The 22,541-nt window shown below is 43.8% G+C and overlaps 1 protein-coding gene and 1 long non-coding RNA gene across 10 annotated transcripts; one reads left to right on the plus strand and one right to left on the minus strand.

Moving 5' to 3' along the window:
- Nucleotides 1–1,528: 1,528 nt before the first annotated feature.
- Nucleotides 1,529–18,534, minus strand: Ggta1l1 (glycoprotein, alpha-galactosyltransferase 1-like 1). 9 transcript variants are annotated; one of them, XM_039105823.2, is made up of 7 exons: nt 18,392–18,406; nt 17,123–17,202; nt 15,574–15,609; nt 12,856–12,941; nt 9,480–9,527; nt 2,785–2,922; nt 1,529–2,358 (listed from the first exon to the last, which is right to left on the minus strand). In XM_039105823.2, the coding sequence occupies exons 4-7, from the start codon at nt 12,870–12,872 to the stop codon at nt 1,689–1,691; spliced, it is 873 nt and encodes a 290-aa protein (XP_038961751.1). In that variant the 5' UTR covers nt 12,873–12,941; nt 15,574–15,609; nt 17,123–17,202; nt 18,392–18,406; the 3' UTR covers nt 1,529–1,688. The 9 variants fall into 9 exon arrangements, with proteins under 9 accessions (XP_038961751.1, XP_038961749.1, XP_006234108.1 ...); XM_039105821.2 differs by lacking the exon at nt 18,392–18,406 and adding an exon at nt 18,346–18,367; XM_006234046.5 differs by lacking the exon at nt 12,856–12,941 and having other exon boundaries at nt 18,392–18,534.
- LOC102548933 (uncharacterized) lies at nt 2,125–22,041 on the plus strand. Its single transcript, XR_005502106.2, has 4 exons — nt 2,125–2,246; nt 18,653–18,762; nt 20,470–20,627; nt 20,773–22,041. It is a non-coding gene; the product is annotated as an uncharacterized LOC102548933 (long non-coding RNA).
- The last annotated feature ends 500 nt before the right edge of the window (nt 22,042–22,541 follow it).

Consider the following 22,541-nt stretch of genomic DNA (forward strand, 5'->3'; position numbering starts at 1 on the left):
ATTCCCCTGTCACCTCTGGAACACATTTAGCCCTGTTGCCATTTTCTTTTCTTTCTTTTTCTTTTTTTAAAGATTTGTTTATTTATTATATATAAGTACACTGTAGCTGTCTTCAGACGCACCAGAAGAGGGCATCGGATCCCATTACAGATGGTTGTGAGCCATAATGTGGTTGCTGGGAATTGAACTCAGGACCTCTGGAAGAATAGTCAGTGCTCTTAACCACTGAACCATCTCTCCAGCCCAATTAGTTTCTTAAGTATATAAAAAGGCACAGAGTAAGACAATAAATTATCAAGGGTGGATGGATCAACAACAAAACACCATCAAATTGGAGTCTCCAGACACCCAGCGGAAATCCACCGAGAAACCCTGGGGAGGCCGCCCTGTTGTGTTCCCAATAAAGCCTTTGGCAGAGTTGAAGGGTAGCCTCAGGTGGGACTTCCAAGAACAAGAACAAATAGTACCATATAGAGAGAACATCATCAAAGTCGGGGCTTATAGATGCACAGCAGAAATCACCCGGGGAAGTTGAAGCAGGGGGTCCCACTTGTGCTTTTTCTGCAGGGATGGGCTTCCCACGGCTGAACTTCTGGTTCTCGTTCCCTCTGCAGACATTTTCACGCCAGAGGATAAATGCTAGTGACCTCTGTTGGAAAGAGCATGCTTTACCTCAGGTTGTTTGCTAGAGTTTTCCTCGCTGTCACAGGGAATGGGGAGCCATTCCCCAGAGAAGTGGGGTCAGAGGACACAACTTAAACAGTCCTGGAGAGGAGAGACCAACCGCACTTCCAAAGCCAGCTTCTCAGGGAGCTGAGACGGCACATGAGATTTTACCAGCATAGTATACATGACCAGCATCCAGATCTAGGCATATTTGGGAGAGGGGACTGAGGCTTTTTTTTTTTAATTTTTTAACTTTTAAATTTGTAGAATAAACATTTATGGGTAGTTTTATCTCCTGTGTTAGACTTTTAGGTGCCTCGAGGACAAGATAAATTTTATTTTATCACATCCTTGTCTCTTTCTTTAAAAACACGAACTCAAAGCTGGAGAGATGGCCCAGCGGTTAAGAGCACTTACCACCCTTTCAGAGGAGCAGGGCTGAGTTGGAGCACCCACATGGTGACTCACACCTGCCTGTTATTCTAGTTACGGGTATCTAAATGCCTCTTCTGGCCCCAGAGGGCATTAGGCATGCACGTAGTGCAGACACACATTCAGGGAAAACATCCACATACATAGCGTAACATAGAAACATTGTTTTAAAAATGAATTCATCATAATTAGCAATAAAAGCAAGATCTACATGTGGTAAGATGTCTCCAGCTCACCTGAGTTCAGTCACACTGAATACTGATCAAGGAGATTGACTCTAAGGAATATACTTCCCACCCCCAAAATGGGCAAAGTCATGAATATTAAGCTTGCCTTGTGTATATCTGCTTGACATGTGCATGATTTCTTCATAAAAAAATTATTACCTCCAAAATAATTCCCACAATATTAATGCACACATCACACCATATAATACTTATCTGTTTACTTCTATTCAGACTAAGGAGAATTATAATTTCAAAGACAATTTATTCTGAAAGATTATATACTTTTGTACGTTTCCCAAAGTTTTATTTTTGAAGAATACCCTGCTATTTACTTGCGATTTCACAAACCCCACGGCACAACCGTTAAGTGATTCGTGGTTGCCATGCTACCTTAATATGCCAGATTTCTGGAGGAGTTTTAAATCTTGGATCCCAGTTGTACTCTGGTGATAACACCCTAACGGGTTTTTTGATAAAAAAATATTTATTTAGGTGTCTTTCATACGTGCTAGAAAGTTCATTTGTCCTGTCATCTATAATTCCCTTTATATAGTGTTCGATGAGATCTAAGACATCTAGGGGCGTGCCACCAACAATGGCACTGTGGTAATAGAAATCTCCCTCTTCGAAGGCAATGAAAGCTGAGGCTTTCCTTCTTCTCTCATAAGGGAACTCTCTGGGCTGTTTGAAATACCACCATGCATGGAGTTGAGCTACAGATCTGCCCAAGGTTTCTACTCCAAAGTGGTTCTTGATGATCTGGTTCGCAGTCATCACGAAGAGAAAGTTGACTTCATATTGAATATGTTCCATGATTTTGTATCGCATGTTATTCATGTTCCTGAGATTACTGTCTTCATAAGTCATCTCTTCTCCAGAGAGCCTCCACATTTTAAGTGTCCGAAGAGGACCCAACTCAAGGTATGGTAGATTGCTCGTGCCATCAGCCAAGATGTAGAAAATAACATTGTAGCCAACCATGAAGTACTTATTGGCAGATTTTATGAAGCGTCTCAGGGACTCACTTGAAAAGCTATGAAAACGAAAGATAGACAAAAACACTTCACTAATTCCCAGGAGAGGTGTGCCATTTAATTAACACGTAAGATGTTGGTGTCTAAGAAGATAATGATAGAGGGGCTGTGTCTGTACCTTCAGCTGTATTGGTTAGCGAAAGACAATCTGGTAAGCTTGGGAAAAGACAAGGAGTTTGTTATGAAGAGAAGGAAAGAGAGTTAGCTAGATAGCAATGTACTGCACACGTTCTAACATTCAGCTATTTCTGGATAAAACGAAACAAAACAGAAAAAGCAAATAAACAGCCACTATTCCATAGCCTCACAGGGCAGAAAGAAGCTATGACAGACTCCTTAGTAACCAGTACTTGGGCTAGAGACAGTCCACGGCTGCTCAACCTTATTTCTCCAGAGTATTAAGGACAGCTACCAGCAGTGCCTACTTTCCAGTAGCAAAGACAGCCAAGCCTACGGTGATGTTCAGTCTCTTATAATATTGTTCTAGAACTTCTCTGTCATAAGTTCCTTCCCATAAGACTGGAGCGAGCCAACCAGTTGTTGCTATAACATCAGGACGTTTTCTGTTGAGCAAAAAAAAAAAAAAAAGAACAAAAACGCAGCAGGTTATCTCATGGTGGCAGTATAAGTTGCGTGAGTGCTCTTAACAAATGGCTGTAGAGGGGCTTACTACGGTTTTAACTTCTATTTTTCCTTTCTTTCTCCCCACCCCTCCCCCTGCTGGAATATCTAGAATATTCTCTTTGTGGAACTGAGGATATGGTTCACCCAGTAAAGGTGCTTGCCATGAATGCATGAGGACCCTAGTCTGGCTCCCTAGAACTCATGTCAAAAAAATCTAGGCATGGTGCACACCTAGAGGTATAAACAGGAGGACCCCTAGGACTTAGTGAGTACCCAGCCTAACCCTCAGTGGCCTTCACATTCTATTCAGGAAACAGAATAAAACAAACTGAAGGAGATAATTGGTATCGACCTCTGGCTTGCACATGTACATGTACACACTCGTACACACGCACACACATGCACATACATGTACACACACATGCACACACATGCGCATACATGCACACACATGCACACTATTCCCTTTTCAACTTCTCCTTTATGCTTTAAGCACGTAGATGCAATGCAGGAGAAAATGAGACTGCCAAGACAAATAGAAAGTATTAGAGTTGTTTCTGATGGATAACACGAAGGCAGTGTTAGTAGCAATAAATAATCTGAAGTCGAGGCATTAAATCAACCACATTAAGATACACATCTCAGAAGGAGTTGAATATAAAATGAAGTTGTAGATTTAAGTACAAATCTATATCTACACAAAGATACAATTTGGCAATCCTTACCAGTGTATTAATAATAGTGATAAAAATCACAAAGTAACAAATTCTTTAAAAGTGTACCATTGGGTTGGGGATTTAGCTCAGTGGTAGAGTGCTTGCCTAGCAAGCGCAAGGCCCTGGGTTCGGTCCCCAGCTCCGAAAAAAAGAAAAAAAAAGTGTACCATTACCATTTTAAGGACTAAGTCATATATTTATTTTGTAGAGTTATTTTAAGCCTCCCTGTACTGAAAAATATATAGGCATACACTTATATTTAAATCATAAATTTTAAACTACACTTTAAGACAGATTTACTAGGGGAGTAGATGTGACTCAGTTGGTAAAGTACTTGCCTAGCATGGTATTATGTTAGATCTCCACTTGGGAGATGGAGGCAAGGGGTTCAGGAGTTCAGAGGCATCCTTAGCTACATAGTGAGTTCAAGGCCAGTGTGGGCTAAACCCAAGCAAAGTAAACCAAAAACCTGACTAACTATACTTTTTGTGTAATTAAGTTTGCTATATATCCAAATGAAATCTGTGCTGAACATGGATTACACAATGCCCACTGTGGTTTTGTTTGTTTATCTTTTGTTTTGTTTTCTGGTAGTGTTGGTGTTTAAACCCAGGTCTTCATGTATCCTAGCTAAGTGTTCTACCATTGAGCTACACTCCCCTCCCCAATCTATTTGAGACAGTGAAACAATTTCAAAGATTACTGGTTTTTCTCAATAAATCAGGCTAATAATTTTTTTGGCCAGAATGAAAGAAAAAGATTCTTTTAAAGATCCATGTTAAGAAATTGGTGGGTGTGTTTTGCATGTAGCTTTTGCTACCCTACCTAAGCTCCAGGAACAGATTGTGCTACCAGCCTCTGCCTAGAGAATATTGAATCCATGGATGAAACTCAGACACACACAGTTGTTCAAATGCCAGTGTGGTCCTTTCCCAGAGCTTAGGTGGGGTAGCAAAGCTACACATTATAGATGGCGCCCAATGTGGGTCAAGAATTCACTATTAATTTAGGAATTCTCAGATAGATCACACACACACACACACACACACACACACACACACACACAGCACAAGTCTAGGAAGAAGGGAGGATTGGTTTCTCAGTGAGCAGAGCAGAGTGCATCACGTGGGCTGCAGAGTGTGGGGAAATTTGAACAATGGAACACAGAGAGAGCCTCAGCTCACAGGCACTAGAATCCCCCTCCGTGAAAAGACAGACACAAGGAGAGAAGAGAGTGGGAGGGAGGGAGAAAGAGAGAGAGAGAGAGAGAGAGAGAGAGAGAGAGAGAGAGAGACAGAGACAGAGACAGAGACAGAGACAGACAGCGACAGAGAGAGAGCCATGCTTCTGAGGGAGAAAAGGTGATCAGCCATATGAGATCTAGGATAGAGTGGCCACACAGGTAGACAGTCAGGTAGTTCAGCTAGGACTAGATGTAAACTAAAGTTGAGGGCAGGTGGAAAGATGCGGAGCTAAAAGTATTGATAAGGGCGTGCTTCTCCAGGTGAGAGATAAGTAGAACCTAGCAATTGTACTAAAAGGCAAGTTGAAATTGAACAACTGAGTGTGTGTGTGTGTGTGTGTGTGTGTGTGTGTGTGTGTGTGTGTGTGTTTTCATCCCAGGATCCAATATTCTCTTGGGGGTGGAGCTAGTGGCTCTTTTCAGGAACTTAGGTGGGGTAGCAAAGCTACACGCAACAGGCATTAGAGACAGCTCAGTGAGAAAGTTCTTCTCACTGATGAGCATAAGAAATTCAACCTCCAGACCCCAAGTGATGGCTTCACGGTGATGCTCTTGCAGAGGACCCTGGGTAAGTTCCCAGCACCCACATATAATGGCTCACAACCACCTGTAGTTCTAGGAGATCACCGTCCACTGGTTTTTGTGGGGTCCTGCACACACAAACTCATGTATGCAAGCTCATGCATTGTGTGTGTGTGTGTGTGTGTGTGTGTGTGTGTGTGTGTGTATTTTAAGCGGGGCATTGTGGTGCATGCTTGTAATTCCAACAGTGGAAGGGGGAGACAGGAGCACCCTAGGGGTGTAGGATCCAGCCAGCCTAGACAGGTTCAATGAGAGAACATATCTTAAAATATATAAGGTGGAAAGTGATATCCAGTGTCACTGGCCTCCACACACATGCATACCCATGAATACATATAAAATAAATTTAAGGGATGAAGAGATGGATCAGTGGTTAAGAGTCTTGCAGAAGACTCAAGTTTGACTACCAGAGCCCATGTGGACTTGCTAAGAACAGCCTGCAACTCTAGCTGCAGAGGTTCCAACAGCCCTGCTACTCTTATACAGGCGTGTGCACTCCTGTGCACACGCGCGTGCACACACACACACACACACAAAACATGATTAAAACTAAAGTGTTAACATTTCAAAAGACAACATTGTTTAACGGAAGATAAAACAGGAGATGAAGAGGTAAAACTTAAGAGTCCTTAGATGTGAGACTCTTCCCCTGAGAGGGAAATGCTGGTCAGAGGATGCCCTGTACAGGGGATGCTCAGTAAGCTAATGTGCAGCAGGGGCAGCCTGGATGCCATCATGACAGCCCTGCCTCTCAGCCCTGGTTCTGCCTCAGTGAGTCTGTGCAGAGTGGCCCCGGCACAGGAATGGAGATTGTGTGGCTAAGCAATGTGCCCCATCCCTTACATGGAGCTAGGCAGGCACTGAATGTCCAGTGTCATACATACTGCCTAGCTGAGAAGCCAGTGAATTTTATGATGAACTGTGTCACAGTTGGTGTATTTTCATCATAGCCTCTGTCCTCTGTCTGTCAAGCGGGAGAGTCAACAGAAGTCTCCATTTCAGTGCCAGTTGAGAGCTGAGTCTCTGCAAGGTTGAGGTCCTGTCCCTAGGATGCTCTGAATCAGTGATCTTTTTTTAATCTGGTGACACGTTTCCTGAAGTTGAAATACATAGTCATAAGGATGGGTGGATGTGGGAAAGTGTGTGTTCTTGATTACATTATATAATTCATTTATAGAGTGTTTGTGTTTGATTAACATGTTTATGACTGCAGATCCATGGGCTGGGAGATACTACTTCACAAGGGAGGAATCCCTTCTCAGGGAATAAAGTCATAAAAACCACTTGCAGGTCATTTTGGAGTTTTGTTAAATGTTGAATTAAATGATAGGAATACCATTAATATACTGGCTGGGCAAATCATTCTCATTACTAAAGAGATACAAGTTGCTACTGCAAAAAATGGCAGGGGGGAGAACTGCCTTCCAAAGAACTCTCTGGAATGTGCTCCACAACTCTCATGCCCAGGAATAATGGTCCTTGGGAAACTGTGGTGCCTCAATAGGGCTGCACCACTGAGGGACTTGGGGATGTCAGGAATGGAGGAGATCAGAACAGAGGTCAACAATGTATCAGTAGAGAGTAAGGAAGCCGTGGATCTGATTATTATGTTTCCACTTTTCTGTCTCCTCAGCAGCTGTTGCAGTAGGACTGTAACAATGATTTATTGTGTATGTTAGTTTATTTTCTCCCCATTTCTCTCCTACTTTGTAGGGTGAGCGTTGAGGATGACTAATGTCATCTTGTGAGATACTGTCATTGTATTGTGTGACAATATTGTCATCATGTGATGATACCCTCATCCTCTTGTGGAGATACGGTTGATAGAACTTTATGTTTGGCCTGTTTGGGGACATGAGCTTTTTCGTGTAAGTGAAGGTTTTTTTTTCTTTTTTTCGGAGCTGGGAACCGAACCCAGAGCCTTGCGCTTGCTAGGTAAGCGCTCTACCACTGAGCTAAATCCCCAACCCCTTAAGTGAAGGCCTTAGGAAACAATACTAGTTTGTAGAAGGACTGATTTGTGCTAGGTGTTTTTCCATCTGTTTTCTTATCCATCCTCATCTCTTCTCGGGAGTAGATTGGCCACCCAAAGTCCTTTTGTCTATGGCTTCTAGAGAGTCTACAAATGAGAAGTACCAAGGAAAACTCAGAGGACACACAGGGAGAGAAAGGGAGAGAGAGAGAGAGAGAGAGAGAGAGAGAGAGAGAGAGAGAGAGAGAGAGAGAGAGAAAGAGAGGTCAGGCTGTCTGTTTTCTTTTTCTCTTGCAGTTTTGTTGAATAGTAATGCCCCTCTGTGATTACAACTTCGATGGATGGTTCCTCTTTCACAGCCCTGGCAATCCCTGATCTCTTATAAACCATGCCTACGCTTGCTCCTCTAGGCCTAGGCATGGTCACAGCCAAGAATGAAATATTTGATATTACAAAACTAACATCAAGTAAGTATGCAAAATAAGTAAAACATTTCAATATTTACCCACTATAGATTAGAAAATAAATAGAATAATCATCAAAAGTAATTGAGTAGCATAAATCAAATATTAAATTTTGCATCATTTATTTACTTTTTAGAGGTTTATTATTTATTATATATAAGTACACCATAGCTGTCTCCAGACACACCAGAAGAGGGCATCAGATCTCATTACAGCTTGTGGTTGCTGGGAATTGAACTCGGGACCTCTGGAAGAGCAGTCAGTACCCTTAACCACTGAGCCATCTCTCCAGCCCCTAGTTATTTATTTTTAAAGACTTACTTGTTTTCAATTTCTAAGTGTGTTTTGTTTGCATGTATGCATGCTTACCACATGTATGCCTGCTCTCAGTGAGGCCAAAAGACAGCATGGGATCCCCTAGAACTGGAGTTATATATGGCTATTGGCTGCCACATAGGTGCTGGGAATCAATCCTGGGTCCTCTGCAAGAGCAACATGCACTATTAGCTGCTGGGCCACCTCTCCAGTCCCTAATTATATGTATTCACTTTTACTTCTGTACGTGTGTGTGCTGTATACGTGTATGTGCATGTTTACATAGATGCGGGTGCATGTCTGTGCATGTGCATGTAGAGGCTAGAGATCGGCATGGAGTGTCTTCTTATGTACCGAAGCTGTTTCTCTCTGGAATCCAGACCTAGCCAGTTGGCTCCAGGGATCCTGTCTTCACTTCTTGAGCCCAGGGAGAACAGACTGGTTACCATGTATACCCAGCATTTGTGTGAATGCCGGAGATCCAAACTCTGGTCCTCATGCATACGCTGCATTCATTTTACCACACAGAGCCAACTTCCTAGGCCTTAAAATCTGAAGTCTTTAAACTAATGACTAATGACTCCATGTTAGAAATCCACACTCTTACATCACACACACACACACACACACACACACACACACACACACACACTTATATTTGTTGGAATATAGTAGAATCCAAATTGCAAATATCACACAATGTCAATGCACAAATGCACTGTGAACATTTTATAAACATGTTTATACTGTGTAAGCATCAAGCCAAATATTGCACAACCATTACAGAAGAATAGTGATCTCCCTTGAGTATCAATAACAAGTGAGCATAGTAAGAATTGACACTAGCAAAACATAATACACACATGTATAGAAATGTCACAGTGAGACATTCACTTGTATAATTAATATGTAAATTTAGTGATCGTAAATTAAAGTTGAGGGGAGTCAGTATTGGCATTTTAGGTTGTACTTAAAGACATTTTCTCCCTAAGAATACCAGGAATGTTAAACCAGATTGAATATGACGGCTTTCTTATTACATCCCTTAACTGCATGATTCTTGGAAAATAGACCATAAACATGGGGGGAAAAACCCTTAAAAGTAAAAAATCTTAGAAATGAGCTGGTTCTAGGTATCTTGAGCACCTACCCTTTGATTACAGAATAAGATTCTCTTTAAGTTACATCATTATTTTATTCTTACTTTGGATTAAACCAAGACTCGAGCTGAGGTTCTTCCAGATGATCTCTCCTAGGTACAGAGAGAAGACTCACCTTAGTGGGCGTAGTTTGGTGCAAAGAAACGGAAGTAGAAAATCTTACCAACAGCATCAAATGGAGATAGAGACGGCTCAGTGGGGGCGGGGCGGGGGTGGGGTGGGTAGGAGGGGATAGAATAACTCAGCATTTGAGCTTAACAAGTGGGGGTAGAAATAGCTCATTGGGTGGGCTCAACAGTGGGGGTGGGTGAGGGGATAGAAATAACTCAGGGGGTGGGCTCAATAGCAGGGTGGTGAGGACGAAGAAAGGACTCTCCAAAGTGGAATATAGAGTAACAGAAACCGCTCGATTTGGACAACTGAGACAAAAGCTAAAAGCAACAAAAGAGAAGTTTGAAGAGATGGGATGGGCCATAACAACAGGGGACATTCTTGTGACTGGAGTCTCAAGGGGAATGGAGAGGAGAGGAAAGAAGAGGAGAGGAGAGGAGAGGGAAGGAGAGGGGAGGGGAGGGGAGGGGAGAGGAGAAGAGAGGGGAGAGGAGAAGAGAGGGGAGGGGAGGGGAGGGGAGGGGAGAGGAGAAAAGAGGGGAGGAGAGGAGAGGAGAGGAGAGGAGAGGGGAGGGGAGGGGAGGGGAGAGGAGAAGAGAGGGGAGGGGAGGGGAGGGGAGGAGAGGAGAGGAGAGGAGAGGAGAGGAGAGGAGAGGAGAGGAGAGGAGAGGAGAGGAAGAGAGTGGTTAAAGCAGTATGTGCTGGAAAATATAGTTATCATCACCATCTTGGGCATTATGTCTTCTTAAAAGATTAGTTCATTTACATCTTAACTGAAGTTTCCCCTCTCTCTTCTCCTCTCTGTCCTCCCCACCACCCACTTCCCCTCCTCCACATCCATTCTCCCTCTCTTTCTCTTCAGAAAAGGGGAGGCCTCCCATGCGTGTCAACTGGCCTTGCAGTAAAGAGTTGCAGTGAGACTAGGCGCATCCTTTCCTATTGAGGCTAGAAGAGGCAGCCCAGAAGGCGGAAAGGGTCCCAAAGGCAGGCGACAGAGTCAGACACAGCCCCTTGCTCCTGTTCTTAGGAGTCCCATATGAAGACCAAGCTGCACAACTATTACATATGTCCAGAGGGCCTAAGTCAGTCCCGTGCAGGCTCCCTAACTGGCAGTTCAGTCTCTGTGAGCCCCTATGGGCACAGGTTAGTCCTGTAGGTTTCCTTGTGGCATCCTTGATCTCTCTGGCTCCTACAGTCCTTCCTCCCCTTCTTTCTCAGGATTCCCCAATTGTGGGTCTCTGCATCAGTTTCCGTCAGCTGCTGGGTGAAGCCTCTCAGATGACAGCTATGCCAGGCTCCTGTCTGCAAGTATAGCAGAATACTGTCCTTAACAGCACTAGGCTGAGCTCCCTCTCATGGCACGGGGCTCTCAGGCTGGACCAGCCATTGGTTATCCATTCCCACAATTTCTGCCCCATCTTTATTCCAGCATGCCTTGTTAGGACAAATCGTAGGTTGAAGGTTTAGTGGCTGGGTTGGTGTTCCAGTCCCTCCATTGAAGTCTTGCCTGGTTACAGGAGATGGCGGGGTAGGCTCCATACCCCCCAGTGCTAGGAGGAGTCTTAGTAGGGTCACTCTCTTAGATTCCTGGGAGGTTCCATTGCCCTAGGTTTCTAGCTCATCCCAGAGATGCCACCCTCACCATTCCAGTTGTCTTTCCCAGTACTCGTTCCCTTTGTCCTCCCCCCACAGCTAATAACCATTTATAAGTGAGTGCACACCATGTTTGTCTTTCTGGGCCTGGGTTGCCTTCACTTAGGATGATCTTTTCTAGTTCCACCCATTTGCCTGCAAACTTCGTGATGTTGTTCTTAACAGCTGAGTAAGACTTGATTGTGTAAATGTACCGTGTTTTCTTTGTCCATGTTGAGGGACATCTATGTTGTTTCTAGTTTCTGGCTATTATGAATGAAACTGCTATGAACACAGTTGAGCAAATGTCCATGTGGGATGTGGGGCATCCTTTGGGTATATGCCCAGGAGTGGTATAGCTGGGTCTTGAGGTTGATCAATTCCCAATTTTCTGAGAAGCCGACATTTTGATTTCCAAAGTGACTGTACAAATTTGCACTCTCACCAGCAGTCGAGGAGTTCCCCTTGCTCCACATCCCCACCAGCATGGTCTGTCTGTGACTTGAGATCAGCCTCGTTTTGATTTGTGCTTCCCTAACGGCTAAGGATGGTTAACGTTTCTTTAAGTACTTCTCAGCCATTAGAGACTCCTCTGTTGAGAGTTCTCTTTTTAGATCTGAAGCCCATTTTTAAGATGGATTGTTTGTTGATATCTGGTTTCCTGAGTTCTTTATATATTTTGCATATTACCCCTCTGTCAGATGTGGGATTGGTGCAGATCTTTTCCCATTCTATAGGCTGCCGTTTTGACCTTTTGGTGACACCTAGTGGTGTCCTAGACCTTCTCGAAGTTTTTCCAGTTCATAAGGTCCCATTTATTAATTGTTGATCTTAGAGCCTGAGTTGTTGGTGTTCTGTTCAGGAAGTTGGTTCCTGTGCATTCAAAGCTATCCCCCACTTCCCGTTTGGACTGTCTGGTTTTATGTTGAGGGCTTTGATCCACCTGAAGTTGAGTTGTGTGCATCGTGATAGACATGGGTCTATTTGCATTCTTCTACACACAACCTAAAGCCGTCTGAGTGGAGGGACCCTGAATTTCAACAAGGCCTCCATAAGATTGGGCTACAGGCAAGCCTGTGGAGCATTTCCTTAGCGGCAATGGACTGGGCCACCTCTGGGCTGGTGGTCCTGAGTTCTACAAGAAAAGCAGTCTGAGCAAGCTACAGTAAGCAAGCCAGCAGTCAGCACCCCTCCATGGTCTCTTCATCCGTTCCTGCCTCCAGGTTCCTGCCTTGTTTAAGTTCCTATCCTGACATCCTTCAGTGTTGAACACTGCTGTGGAAGTACGAGCCAAATAAACCCTTTCCAAGTCGCTTTTGGTGTTTCATCGTAGTACTAGTAACCCTAGAACACAGTACTTAGGGGCTGGAGAGGTGGCGCAGCGGTTAAGAGCACTGACTGCTCTTCCAGAGGTCCTGAGTTCAACTCCCAGCAGCCACACGGTGGCTCATAACCATCTGTGATGGGATCTGATGCCCTCTTCTGGTGTACAGGTGTTCATGCAGACGGAGCACTCATAAACTCATAAAATAAATTTTAAAAACAGCAGCGGCGAACTTCCCAAATATAGCAAGAGAGAGAGAGAGATTTAAGAATCTAATTGAGCTGCAAACAGGCATCAATTCATGAAAACTCAAGGAAAACATCTCAAAAGAAGCCAGAGAGATGATCCTTCACCTGTCGAAGACAGACATTCAACAAGTAAGTTTCTTACGAGGAACCATGGAGGCCAAAACGAAGTGTCATAATATTTTCCAGATCACCTAAAAATTAAAAAAAAAAAAAGGCTGTTAACTAAAATGAAGTGGAAAATTCTTTGGAGACTCAGTTGTGCTGTGTGGTGTTTTTACGGAAACTGTCTTCCGAGAGGATGATTTTGCTGAAGCAGACATGTGGGAGGGTGTTTTGCTGAAAACAAACGTGTTTTTCTGGAAGTTGCCCGGGGAAAGGGCATGTGACGTTCTGCTAGAGTGGATTCATGAGAGACCATGTGATGTTTGGAAAGGGTGTAAGCATAACCCAACGGACGGTGGACGACGCTGCGTGGTATTGGTTCAGCTTGCCAGTGGGCGTGGTATTGGTTCAGCTTGCCAGTGGGCGTGGTATTGGTTCAGCTTGCCAGTCTTTGCAAGACCACGTTCGTTGTGGTTTCTTAAAGAGAAAAGCACCAAAGAACTTCTGGTGGTTTTGTGGCGGCTTTTTGATGCTTCCAAGGAATCAAGCTGATTGACGGAGCCTCGAATTTTCTTCTGGCTAGGACTACCATTGCTGATTTATGAATGGCGTTTGCCAGTGGATCTAGCTACTGTGTGTAAGCCGACCTGCCTATATCCTGACAACGAATATTGGAGTCTCCCCCAAAGAACTATTTCTAAACAGGTCCACATCCTTTTGCCTTTCCACTACCTCTGGTAGGTGGGTGGTGGGCTAGAAGGGAGGTTCAAAGCATTTAAGTACCCTTCGTAAGCTAGGTTCTGAAAAATGTAAGTCTACACTAAAATTTGTCTGACAAATTTTGCTGTGTTCATGTATGAAATACTACCTATCAGTCAAGCGGTCTGGAATGTTAGTAAAAACAACGTCCTTGGCTGTCAAGGGCATCTTGCTGAGTGACAACGCCTCTTACCAGCGGATTATGTATTTTATGGCCCTGTTTATAAAAGTCTCAAGACGGCAAGTTGTGATAGCAAAATGATTAGAAGTGGTATCCCGGATGAAGTAGGATCTGGAACAGGGAGCAGCATCACACGTTCCCAAACAGGATAGTTCGGACTGTAATGGGAAAGTAGTGAATCTCGATTGGTGTTGTTTGTATGAATATCGACATGTGATAAAAAAAAAAAAAGGGCAAAATTATATCTGCACCTTGTCTTGGTGTCGGTTTCCTGACTTTGAGTACAGTCATGTGAGCTGTAACCTTGGGGAGCACTGGGGGAACATCAGGTGAAAGGTGCACGTGATTTCAGGGCAACTTCCTGTGAGTGGTAATTATTTTGAAATAAGGTGGGAGGTTATGGAGAATGCGTCTCTCAATTTTCGGAAGTGTCTTTAGCTGAAGATCCTTCACGGTAGGATTCCCCCAGTTCTCTTTCTACATCCAAAGTATCTGTGCTGAAATTCATTAAACTGTGTAGTGACAGAGAAGTTCGCTCTTGGTTTATGGGGGGGAGGGGTTGTGTTTTACACCAAGTTAGCTGTATATATTTTTGAGCAACGTCCATCATCTTGAGATTTTATTCTTCTTTTATTGAAAATAGATCTTTAGTCTGGTTGTGGTGGTGCAGGTCTTTAATCCCAGCACTTACGAAGCAGACACAGGTGGACCTCTGAATTCTACAGAGTGAGTTCCAGGACAACTAAGGCTACATAGAGAAAGCCTGTCTAGAAAAAAACCAAACCAAACAAACAAACACCCTGATTACCCCGCCCCCAAATAGATTTTTTTTTCCAACAACATATTCTGACTAGAGTTTCCCCTCCCATAACTCCTGAGTTCCTCCCTCCTCCCTTCCCATCTGGACTCACACCCTTTCCGTCTCTGGTTGAGGATGCTCACAGCTAACCATTGGACTGAATAAGAAGACCCCAATAGAGGAGTTAGAGGAAAGACTGAAGGAGCTAAAGGGGTTTGCAAAACCATAGGAAGAACAACAGTATCAATCAACCAGACTCCACTAGAGCTCCCAGGCGCTAAACCACCAACCAATGAGTACACATGGAGGGACCCATGACTCCAGCCACATATGTAGCAGAGGACGGCCTTGTCCAGCATCAATAGAAGGAAAAGTCCTTGGTCCTGTGAAGGCTCGTTTCCCCCATGTAGGGTATACCAGGGCGTTGAGGTGGGGCGTTGAGGTAGGTAGGAGTGGGAGCATCCTCATAGAAGCAGGGGGAACAGGAAGAGCATATGGGAGAGGGGGGGAAGGGGAAAGCATTTGAAATGTAAATACATAAAATATCCAAGAAAAAGAAAAGAAAAAGAAAAAAGAAAACAGATGGGCATCTAAGGAATAATAAAGCAAACAAAAACCCAAATCAGAATAGGACGAAACATGCAAACAGAAGAAAAGGAACTAAAGAAAAGTCACAAGAAACATATAAACACAGAGACATGTTTGCACACACAGGAGTCCCCTGAAAACAGAAAGCTGGAAGCCACGATTCACATGCAAAGAAACTATAAGGTTCATCGTCTTGCAGGTAGAAACCAGGCTGCTCACAGGGAGATATCGGTCTAAAGATACCCAAAGCAATCACTGTCCCAAACAAGGATGCTTACATTGACGTCAATGGCCAAAGCACACTTCTCTGTACAGCATCTCTATTAGGAACCCATTTTGCTCCAAGCACCACCCCCTTCACAGTTCTTAGAACATACACAGGACAGACCCTTACCAGCAGGTGTACATCTTCTGTAGGTGATCCTTTGTTCTTTAAGGGGGAAAAAATCAATTTAGTTTTAAATTTGAAAAAAAAGGAGTCTATTAATAATAAAAACAACGAACAAAACAAAACAACCCAAACTCTACAGTTGCAGTTTTTCTTCCATCTGTTTGTGCCCACCAAGCACTCCGCCTGGCTTACGTTTGCAGCAACAAAACACAGGACAAATTAGGCCTGCTAGTAGCTTGTGGGCCATGCGGTAAGACTTTCATGCCAGCTGTGAATCTCCTTCATTAAAATGCAATAACTCTGGAGGGCAAATAAACACAGCCTAGGATGCCGAAGAGATAGAGTTAGACTTAAAGACATTTGTCCCCCCACTCAGCTGCCTTTCAAACCAGGGTTGGCGCCACTGGTACAAGGGAGACATTGGTGAGTGGGGCACAGAGGAGCTGAGAATTTAAATGTTTCCGTATGGGGACATTGGGGTTTTGTTTGTTTGTTTGTTTGTTTTTGTTTTTCCTCTAGAGAGCTGCTGTTTTGGCCTCATTAACAATGATCAGAACTTTGATGTTAAATGGGTTTTGTTTTTTTTTTTTCTAAAAGCAAAACCAAACAAACCCCTAAACTAACAGCCCATTGTCTTGAAGGTGTTTTTGTTTAGTACACTGAAGGCAGGCTTGGCAGAGAAACACAGAGATTGAACTGAATTTTAAGCTAATATAAATGTTAGCTTTGGTTTTTTGTTTGTTTGTTTGTTTTTGGTTTTGGTTTTGGTTTTGGTTTTTTTGTTTTGTTTTGTTTTGTTTTGTTTTGTTTTTGAGACAGTGTTCTTCTGTGTAGCCTGTCTTGAAATTCACTCTGTAAACCAGGCGGGCCTTGAACTCAGAGATCTGCCTGCCTCTGCTCCTGAGTGCTGGCTGGGATTAAAGGCTGGCTCAGAAAACATTGCTATAAATGAGTGCCTTAAGAGTAAAATAGGAAGCTGGAGAACTAGCTCAGCAGTTAAGAATGCTGGCTGCTCTTGCTGAGGACCTGGGTTTTGGTTCCCAGCATCCACATGGTGGCTCACGACCCTCTGTAAGGGGATCTAGCTCCTCCTTCTGGCTTCTCCTGCTGGTGCATAAACATATATGCAGGCACTCACACATACACATTAAACAGAATTTAAAAAATTGAGTAAAATCAGAGAGGAGTTCCCTGCGGCCCTTTCACTGCCTCTTCACTTCCTAGCATCATCACATAGCACCATGACAACACAGGAAACATTATTACACAGCACCATGACAACACAAGAAACAGGCCATTTCTCTCCTCCTAGAGCGTAAAGCTCCATAAGACAAGGGTCAGTAGGTCACTGTGTTGCTTGGCACCAGTTGGCACAAGGCTTACCAAGCACCAGGAATTTAATCAATACTTCTTGAATTCTGAAAAAAGTGAAGGAGTTGAGGTTCGATATCACCATGGGGGAGTGCTTTGATGCCTTTGTGTAAACGTCCAGCATTTTAGGTCAGCTGTGACAGTCATTCGCAACTGTGATACATCAAGGATATATATTTACCTGGAGTAGCGCTGAGTTAGTGCTAGCAATATAGCAAGCAGAATTAGCAACAGTGTTTCTTTTTTATACTGCATTCCTTCCTAAAGAGAGAGGGGGGGGAGTGGGGGGAAGATTTCCATTAAAGGTTAAGAAATCTTTCTTCAGTGTCTTCAAACAATGAATTGTAGAAATTGGGCCACCAACTTCACTGTCTGATTCCAGATTGTTCTACAGTCAAGTGTATCACAAAGAGAGTAAAACCAATAATTGACTTAAAGACCTCAGAACCCATAGCCTCAAAATAGATACACTGTCTCTTAGGTATACAAAGGCATTAAGCCCCCATTGTTGCATTGAGATATAGGGGCAGTGGTAGATATCAACACACAAACTGGATTTGGGTAGGCATCAGTCAAAACCAAGTCTTCTCTTGCCTTTGGGTACAGGAGGAACACAGAGGTTTACTATTTCTTGAACATATATTTAATGAAGTTTTGGGTGTGTGCCTATGAATACAGTGCCACCAGCCACATGAGTCATGAGCATATGAACTATTTATGCTCCAAAAAATGGAGTTTAAAAACAGAGTATGACAAGGAAGAGTATGCAGGGTGTGGAGGAGGGGAGGGAGGAGAAGGGAAAAAGGGGAAGAGGGGGAGGAGAGGAGGAGGAGAAGGAGGAGGTTCTCTGAGTTCAAGGCCAGTCTGGTGTATATAGTGAACTTCAGGACAGCCAGGACTATATAGAGAGGAGACAGAGAGACAGAGAGAGAATTTTAAGATATTTGATCATTTTAGAAATTTCGGAAACATGAGTTAAAGAAAATATTTGAGTAAAGTTTCATCTGTTTCTTTTTGCCTCCTTCTAATGTATCCCCTTGAATATTTAAGGTGACAAGTACGGCTTAGAGTTCTATTGGTAAATTCTGCAAATAATACCATACCGGGACATACCATACCAGGACACAACCTCTATGTCCCAAGAACAATGTGAAATGTTCTCTATTTAAGTTCGAGATTCTTTGCAACAAAGTTTGAGTGAAGTAAGACTGTGGCTCATTTAGTTAAGATTATTTCTGTCCATGTGACCTTAATGACACTATTCTCAAAAGTCAAGGACACCTTGACATATCACTCATTGTTTGGAATAAAATAGCTTTTAGGTCAAAGTTTGGGATTGATGGCCAACTATGATTTTCATCGTAATCAAAATTTTATCCATTTCTTTCATATGAGTCACTTTACCTTTAGTTTTGATAATGTAAAGAGGAATGGTAGGAAAAGAAAATACCAGCTCAGGTAGGGTGTGGTATCCTTCTGTTGAGGAGTGTTCTCTCCTGGTGACGTCACCAAATTCTTTTGATAATGGAAACGTTAGAAGCTGTTGCCCCAGTGATGCTTGAGGCAACACTTTGTTTCATGGCTACCGAAAATAGAACTTTATCTAATCTGAGTTTCCTTTGTTTTTCTTAATCTTTTTTTCCCATAATATTTTTGTTGATTATTTGGGAATTTCACATCATACATCCCATACACTTCCCAATCCTCCCAGGTCTACCCTCTACCCTTGTGTCCTCCCCACCAAAAAGAAGGAGGAGGAAGAGGAAGAGGAAGAGGAAGAGGAAGAGGAAGAGGAAGAGGAGGATACCACAAGTCCAGTCTGTATGGCCTATACCTCACTGAAGTGTGGTCAAACTCCCAGTAGCCAGCCCCTTAAAAATTAGTGTGGTGGTTTGCCCTGGAGTTATCTGTATTTTGATGCTAATTCTGCTGCCTCAAGGACAGCTGCCTAGTCAAGTACTCAGGACTCAGGTGACTTCACCAGAACCTTCTCCCCATTTAATCTGTAAAGTACAGGTGAGGGTAGGTACAGGAGAGAAGGAGGCCTGTCATTGGATGAGAAGGAAGGATGGGCGGGAGAAAAGTTTGAAGGAAGAGGTGGAGATGGAATGGGGGGGTGGGGGGGGGAAGAGAGAGAGAGAGAGAGAGAGAGAGAGAGAGAGGGGGGGGGGAGATGAAGAGGAGAAGCCGTGGCAGGACAATATGGACAATATGACGTTAAGATTCCATTTACAGGTCGTTACAAATGTTTTTAAGGGATGGATGTGTATTGGGCTTTGTATGTTTAGGTGGGCAATTATATCTCATCAATTGGGCCAAAGGTTATTGTGTTGTGTGTTCTTTTATGTGACTGTTTGAGTATAGGGAAGTGTGCAGCAGCTGGGCCACTGCGGAGTTGGGATGTCTAGCAGATAAAAGGGATAAAAGACAACCATACATTTTTTATTTTTTTTTTTATTTTTTTACAACAACTTAGTCCTCCCCACCACCCCCACCAGAAGCCCTTAGTTGTGGAGGGCTACACAATTTTTAACTGTTCTCTCCGATGGTTTCTTACCTAGGCTGTTAGGTTTTTCGGGGGTGGGTGGGGTGGGGGCAAGGGTTGTCATTGAAACCTTTTATGTCCCTCTTTCTCAACTGTGAGTCTGAAGCTGTTGAGCCATGGCAAAAGCATCTTCCTTACCCTTCCCAGTTGTTGGGGGATCAATGACACCCTCATGGAGTCAGCACAGGCCATGGAACCTCAGCATGGCCTCCAGTGGCAGTGCTGACCGTGGACATCAGCACAGCCCTCTGCCACAGCACAGGACATAGACACCATCATAGTCCTTGGTGGCAGCACAGACCAAGGGCAGCAACATGATGTAGCAACTGGAATAGCAACTTCTGCCAAGAATACCAATATGGTCCCAGTCAGCAGCCGGGCCCTCAGACATGGACATACGGTCCCCCCATACACACACCCACATAGCAGCACAAACCACAGACATCTACATGGCCTTTGGGAGTGTCACAAGCTGCAGATATCAACATAGTCCCTGGCTGCAGAAGGACCACAGAACCAGACATGGACCTTGTCAGCAGCATGAACCATGGACCAGGGACATCAACAAAGCCTCAGGTGGCTGCTCGCACCACTCCCATTAACATGCTCTTCATGGTAACACGGCCCACAACCATCCACATAGCTTCATGTGGTAGCATAGACTGCAGACATTTTGCATGGCTCTCGGTGGTGGCAGTCTTCTTTCACACTTGTCATTGCCAGTCTCTAGTTCTGTCTCTCTCATTGGCCTGGTTCGGGGGTTCTGGTTTCCCGATGATTGCCTGGACTCAGGTTGGATACCTTGCTGTTGTCCAGAATCAGGGTAGTCTTTCAGGTAGGCAGCGTGAGTTCCATATAGGCTGCTAGCACACCTCCCTGTTCTTGAGCGTGGCCTCCCTTACGCTCTCAGAGCTCTCTCTCCCTTTGTGCTTGTAGCCTGCACGCAGCCCACCCTCACCCGCCTCACCCCCATCTCTCAGCAGGGCAAGCCTTGAAGTCTGCAGTCACAGAAGCTCCAAGCTGGGGGATCAGCCAGCAGACCCAGGGACGGCCCTATTCAGTGATGACCTGGTTCAGGAGCTCGCAGGTGGAGGAGATGTTGGAAAGGACAGACTCACAGCACTGGATCCGGGCCTAAGAGGTAGCAGGGACGGTCCGCCTGAACGGGCCTTCCCCCAGCTCCTTATCCTCCTTATAAATGATATTTATTTATGGAAGTGTATTTTGGATGATGTGTGCGGATGGATGACAGAGAAAAATTACAACTATTTTCCCATGCTTTTTAGACACCGTGACCCCGCGCAGAGCCGGCCCCACATTATTCCTTCTTAGGATGTTTTTGTGGTGCTCATTTTCCTGATTATAGAAATCGCACGTTTCCGGATTACTAAAAGATGGTCACTGCGATTACACGGTTACACTGAGACGGCCACCCACAATTTGAGATGGCAAGTACCATCCTTCTCCCTTCCGCCTCTAAAACTAATCTTGTTTTTGCTATTGAAAGAGATGCAAGCGTGTGTATGTGTGTGTGTGTGTGTATGTGTGGTGTGTGTGTGTGTATGTGTGTGTATGTGTGTGTATGTGTGTGTGTGTATGTGTGTGTATGTGTGTATGTGTGTATGTGTGTGTATATGTGTATGTGTGTATGTGTGTACGTGTGTGTATGTGTGTATGTATGTGTGTATGTATGTATGTGTGTGTATGTGTGTATGTATGTGTGTGTATGTGTGTATGTATGTGTGTGTATGTATGTATGTGTGTATGTGTGTATGTGTGTATGTATGTGTGTGTATGTATGTGTGTGTATGTGTGTATGTATGTATGTGTGTGTATGTGTGTATGTGTGTACGTGTGTGTATGTGTGTATGTATGTATGTGTGTGTGTATGTGTGTGTATGTGTGTATGTATGTGTGTGTATGTATGTATGTGTGTGTATGTGTGTATGTATGTATGTGTGTGTGTATGTGTGTGTATGTGTGTATGTATGTGTGTGTATGTATGTATGTGTGTGTATGTGTGTATGTATGTGTGTGTATGTGTATATGTGTGTATGTGTGTATGTGTGTATGTATGTGTGTGTGTATGTATGTGTGTGTGTGTGTGTATATGTGTGTGAACATGTGGTAAAGAATTGCAGTACAGGGGTTGGGGATTTAGCTCAGCGGTAGAGCGCTTGCCTAGCGAGCGCAAGGCCCTGGGTTCGGTCCCCAGCTCCGGAAAAAAAAAAAAAAAAAGAATTGCAGTACAAAAAAGGAGACTTGAGGGGCTGGGGATTTAGCTCAGTGGTAGAGCGCTTATCTAGGAAGCGCAAGGCCCTGGGTTCGGTCCCCAGCTCCGAAAAAAAGAACCAAAAAAAAAAAAAAAGGAGACTTGAGGCACAGCGAGTTCTTGTCCTTGTTCTCTACCCCCATTGTCAGACACTGTGACGGGCTTCATGGATTTTATTCTGTATTTTCTCTTTGTTCATTCAGGCGCCTATATTGTAAACACATGGCTTTGCTTTTATAGGAGCCCACAAATGTCAGCATGTTAAACACAGTCTTCTGCTTTTTCACGCAGGATACTTTGAAAACCATCCCATGGCACCTCATACAGACGCGTCTCGTTGCTTTTTATGAACGAGCTGTATTTTATTCACAAATATAATCGTGCGTCATTTTTTTTTCTACTGCCAGGCATTCTGCCTGAGCCTCTGCGGGCTCCATAAACGTCCTCTGTGACTGTGCCACACAGATCTGCATGGCTCCTTCCTGAAGATTATTATCTTTATTTTTGAAAGGTTTATTTATGTTTGTGAGTACACTGTCGCTATCTCCAGACACACCAGAAGAGGGCATCAGACCCCGTTACAGATGGTTGTGAGTCACCATGTGGTTGCTGGGATTTGAACTCAGGACCTCTGGAAGAGCTGTCAGTGTTCTTAACCACTGAGCCACCTCTCCAGCCTCCTAGAGTTTCTAGGCAAGATAAATTCCTAGAAGTAGAATTTCTTAGTCAAAGGTTAAACTTTAAGTAAGTATTGTGGAATTGTTTTTTATATTAACTATATTA

Source organism: Rattus norvegicus, chromosome 3 (genome assembly GCF_036323735.1).
Source record: "Rattus norvegicus strain BN/NHsdMcwi chromosome 3, GRCr8, whole genome shotgun sequence".
NCBI classification, from domain to species: domain Eukaryota; kingdom Metazoa; phylum Chordata; class Mammalia; order Rodentia; family Muridae; genus Rattus; species Rattus norvegicus.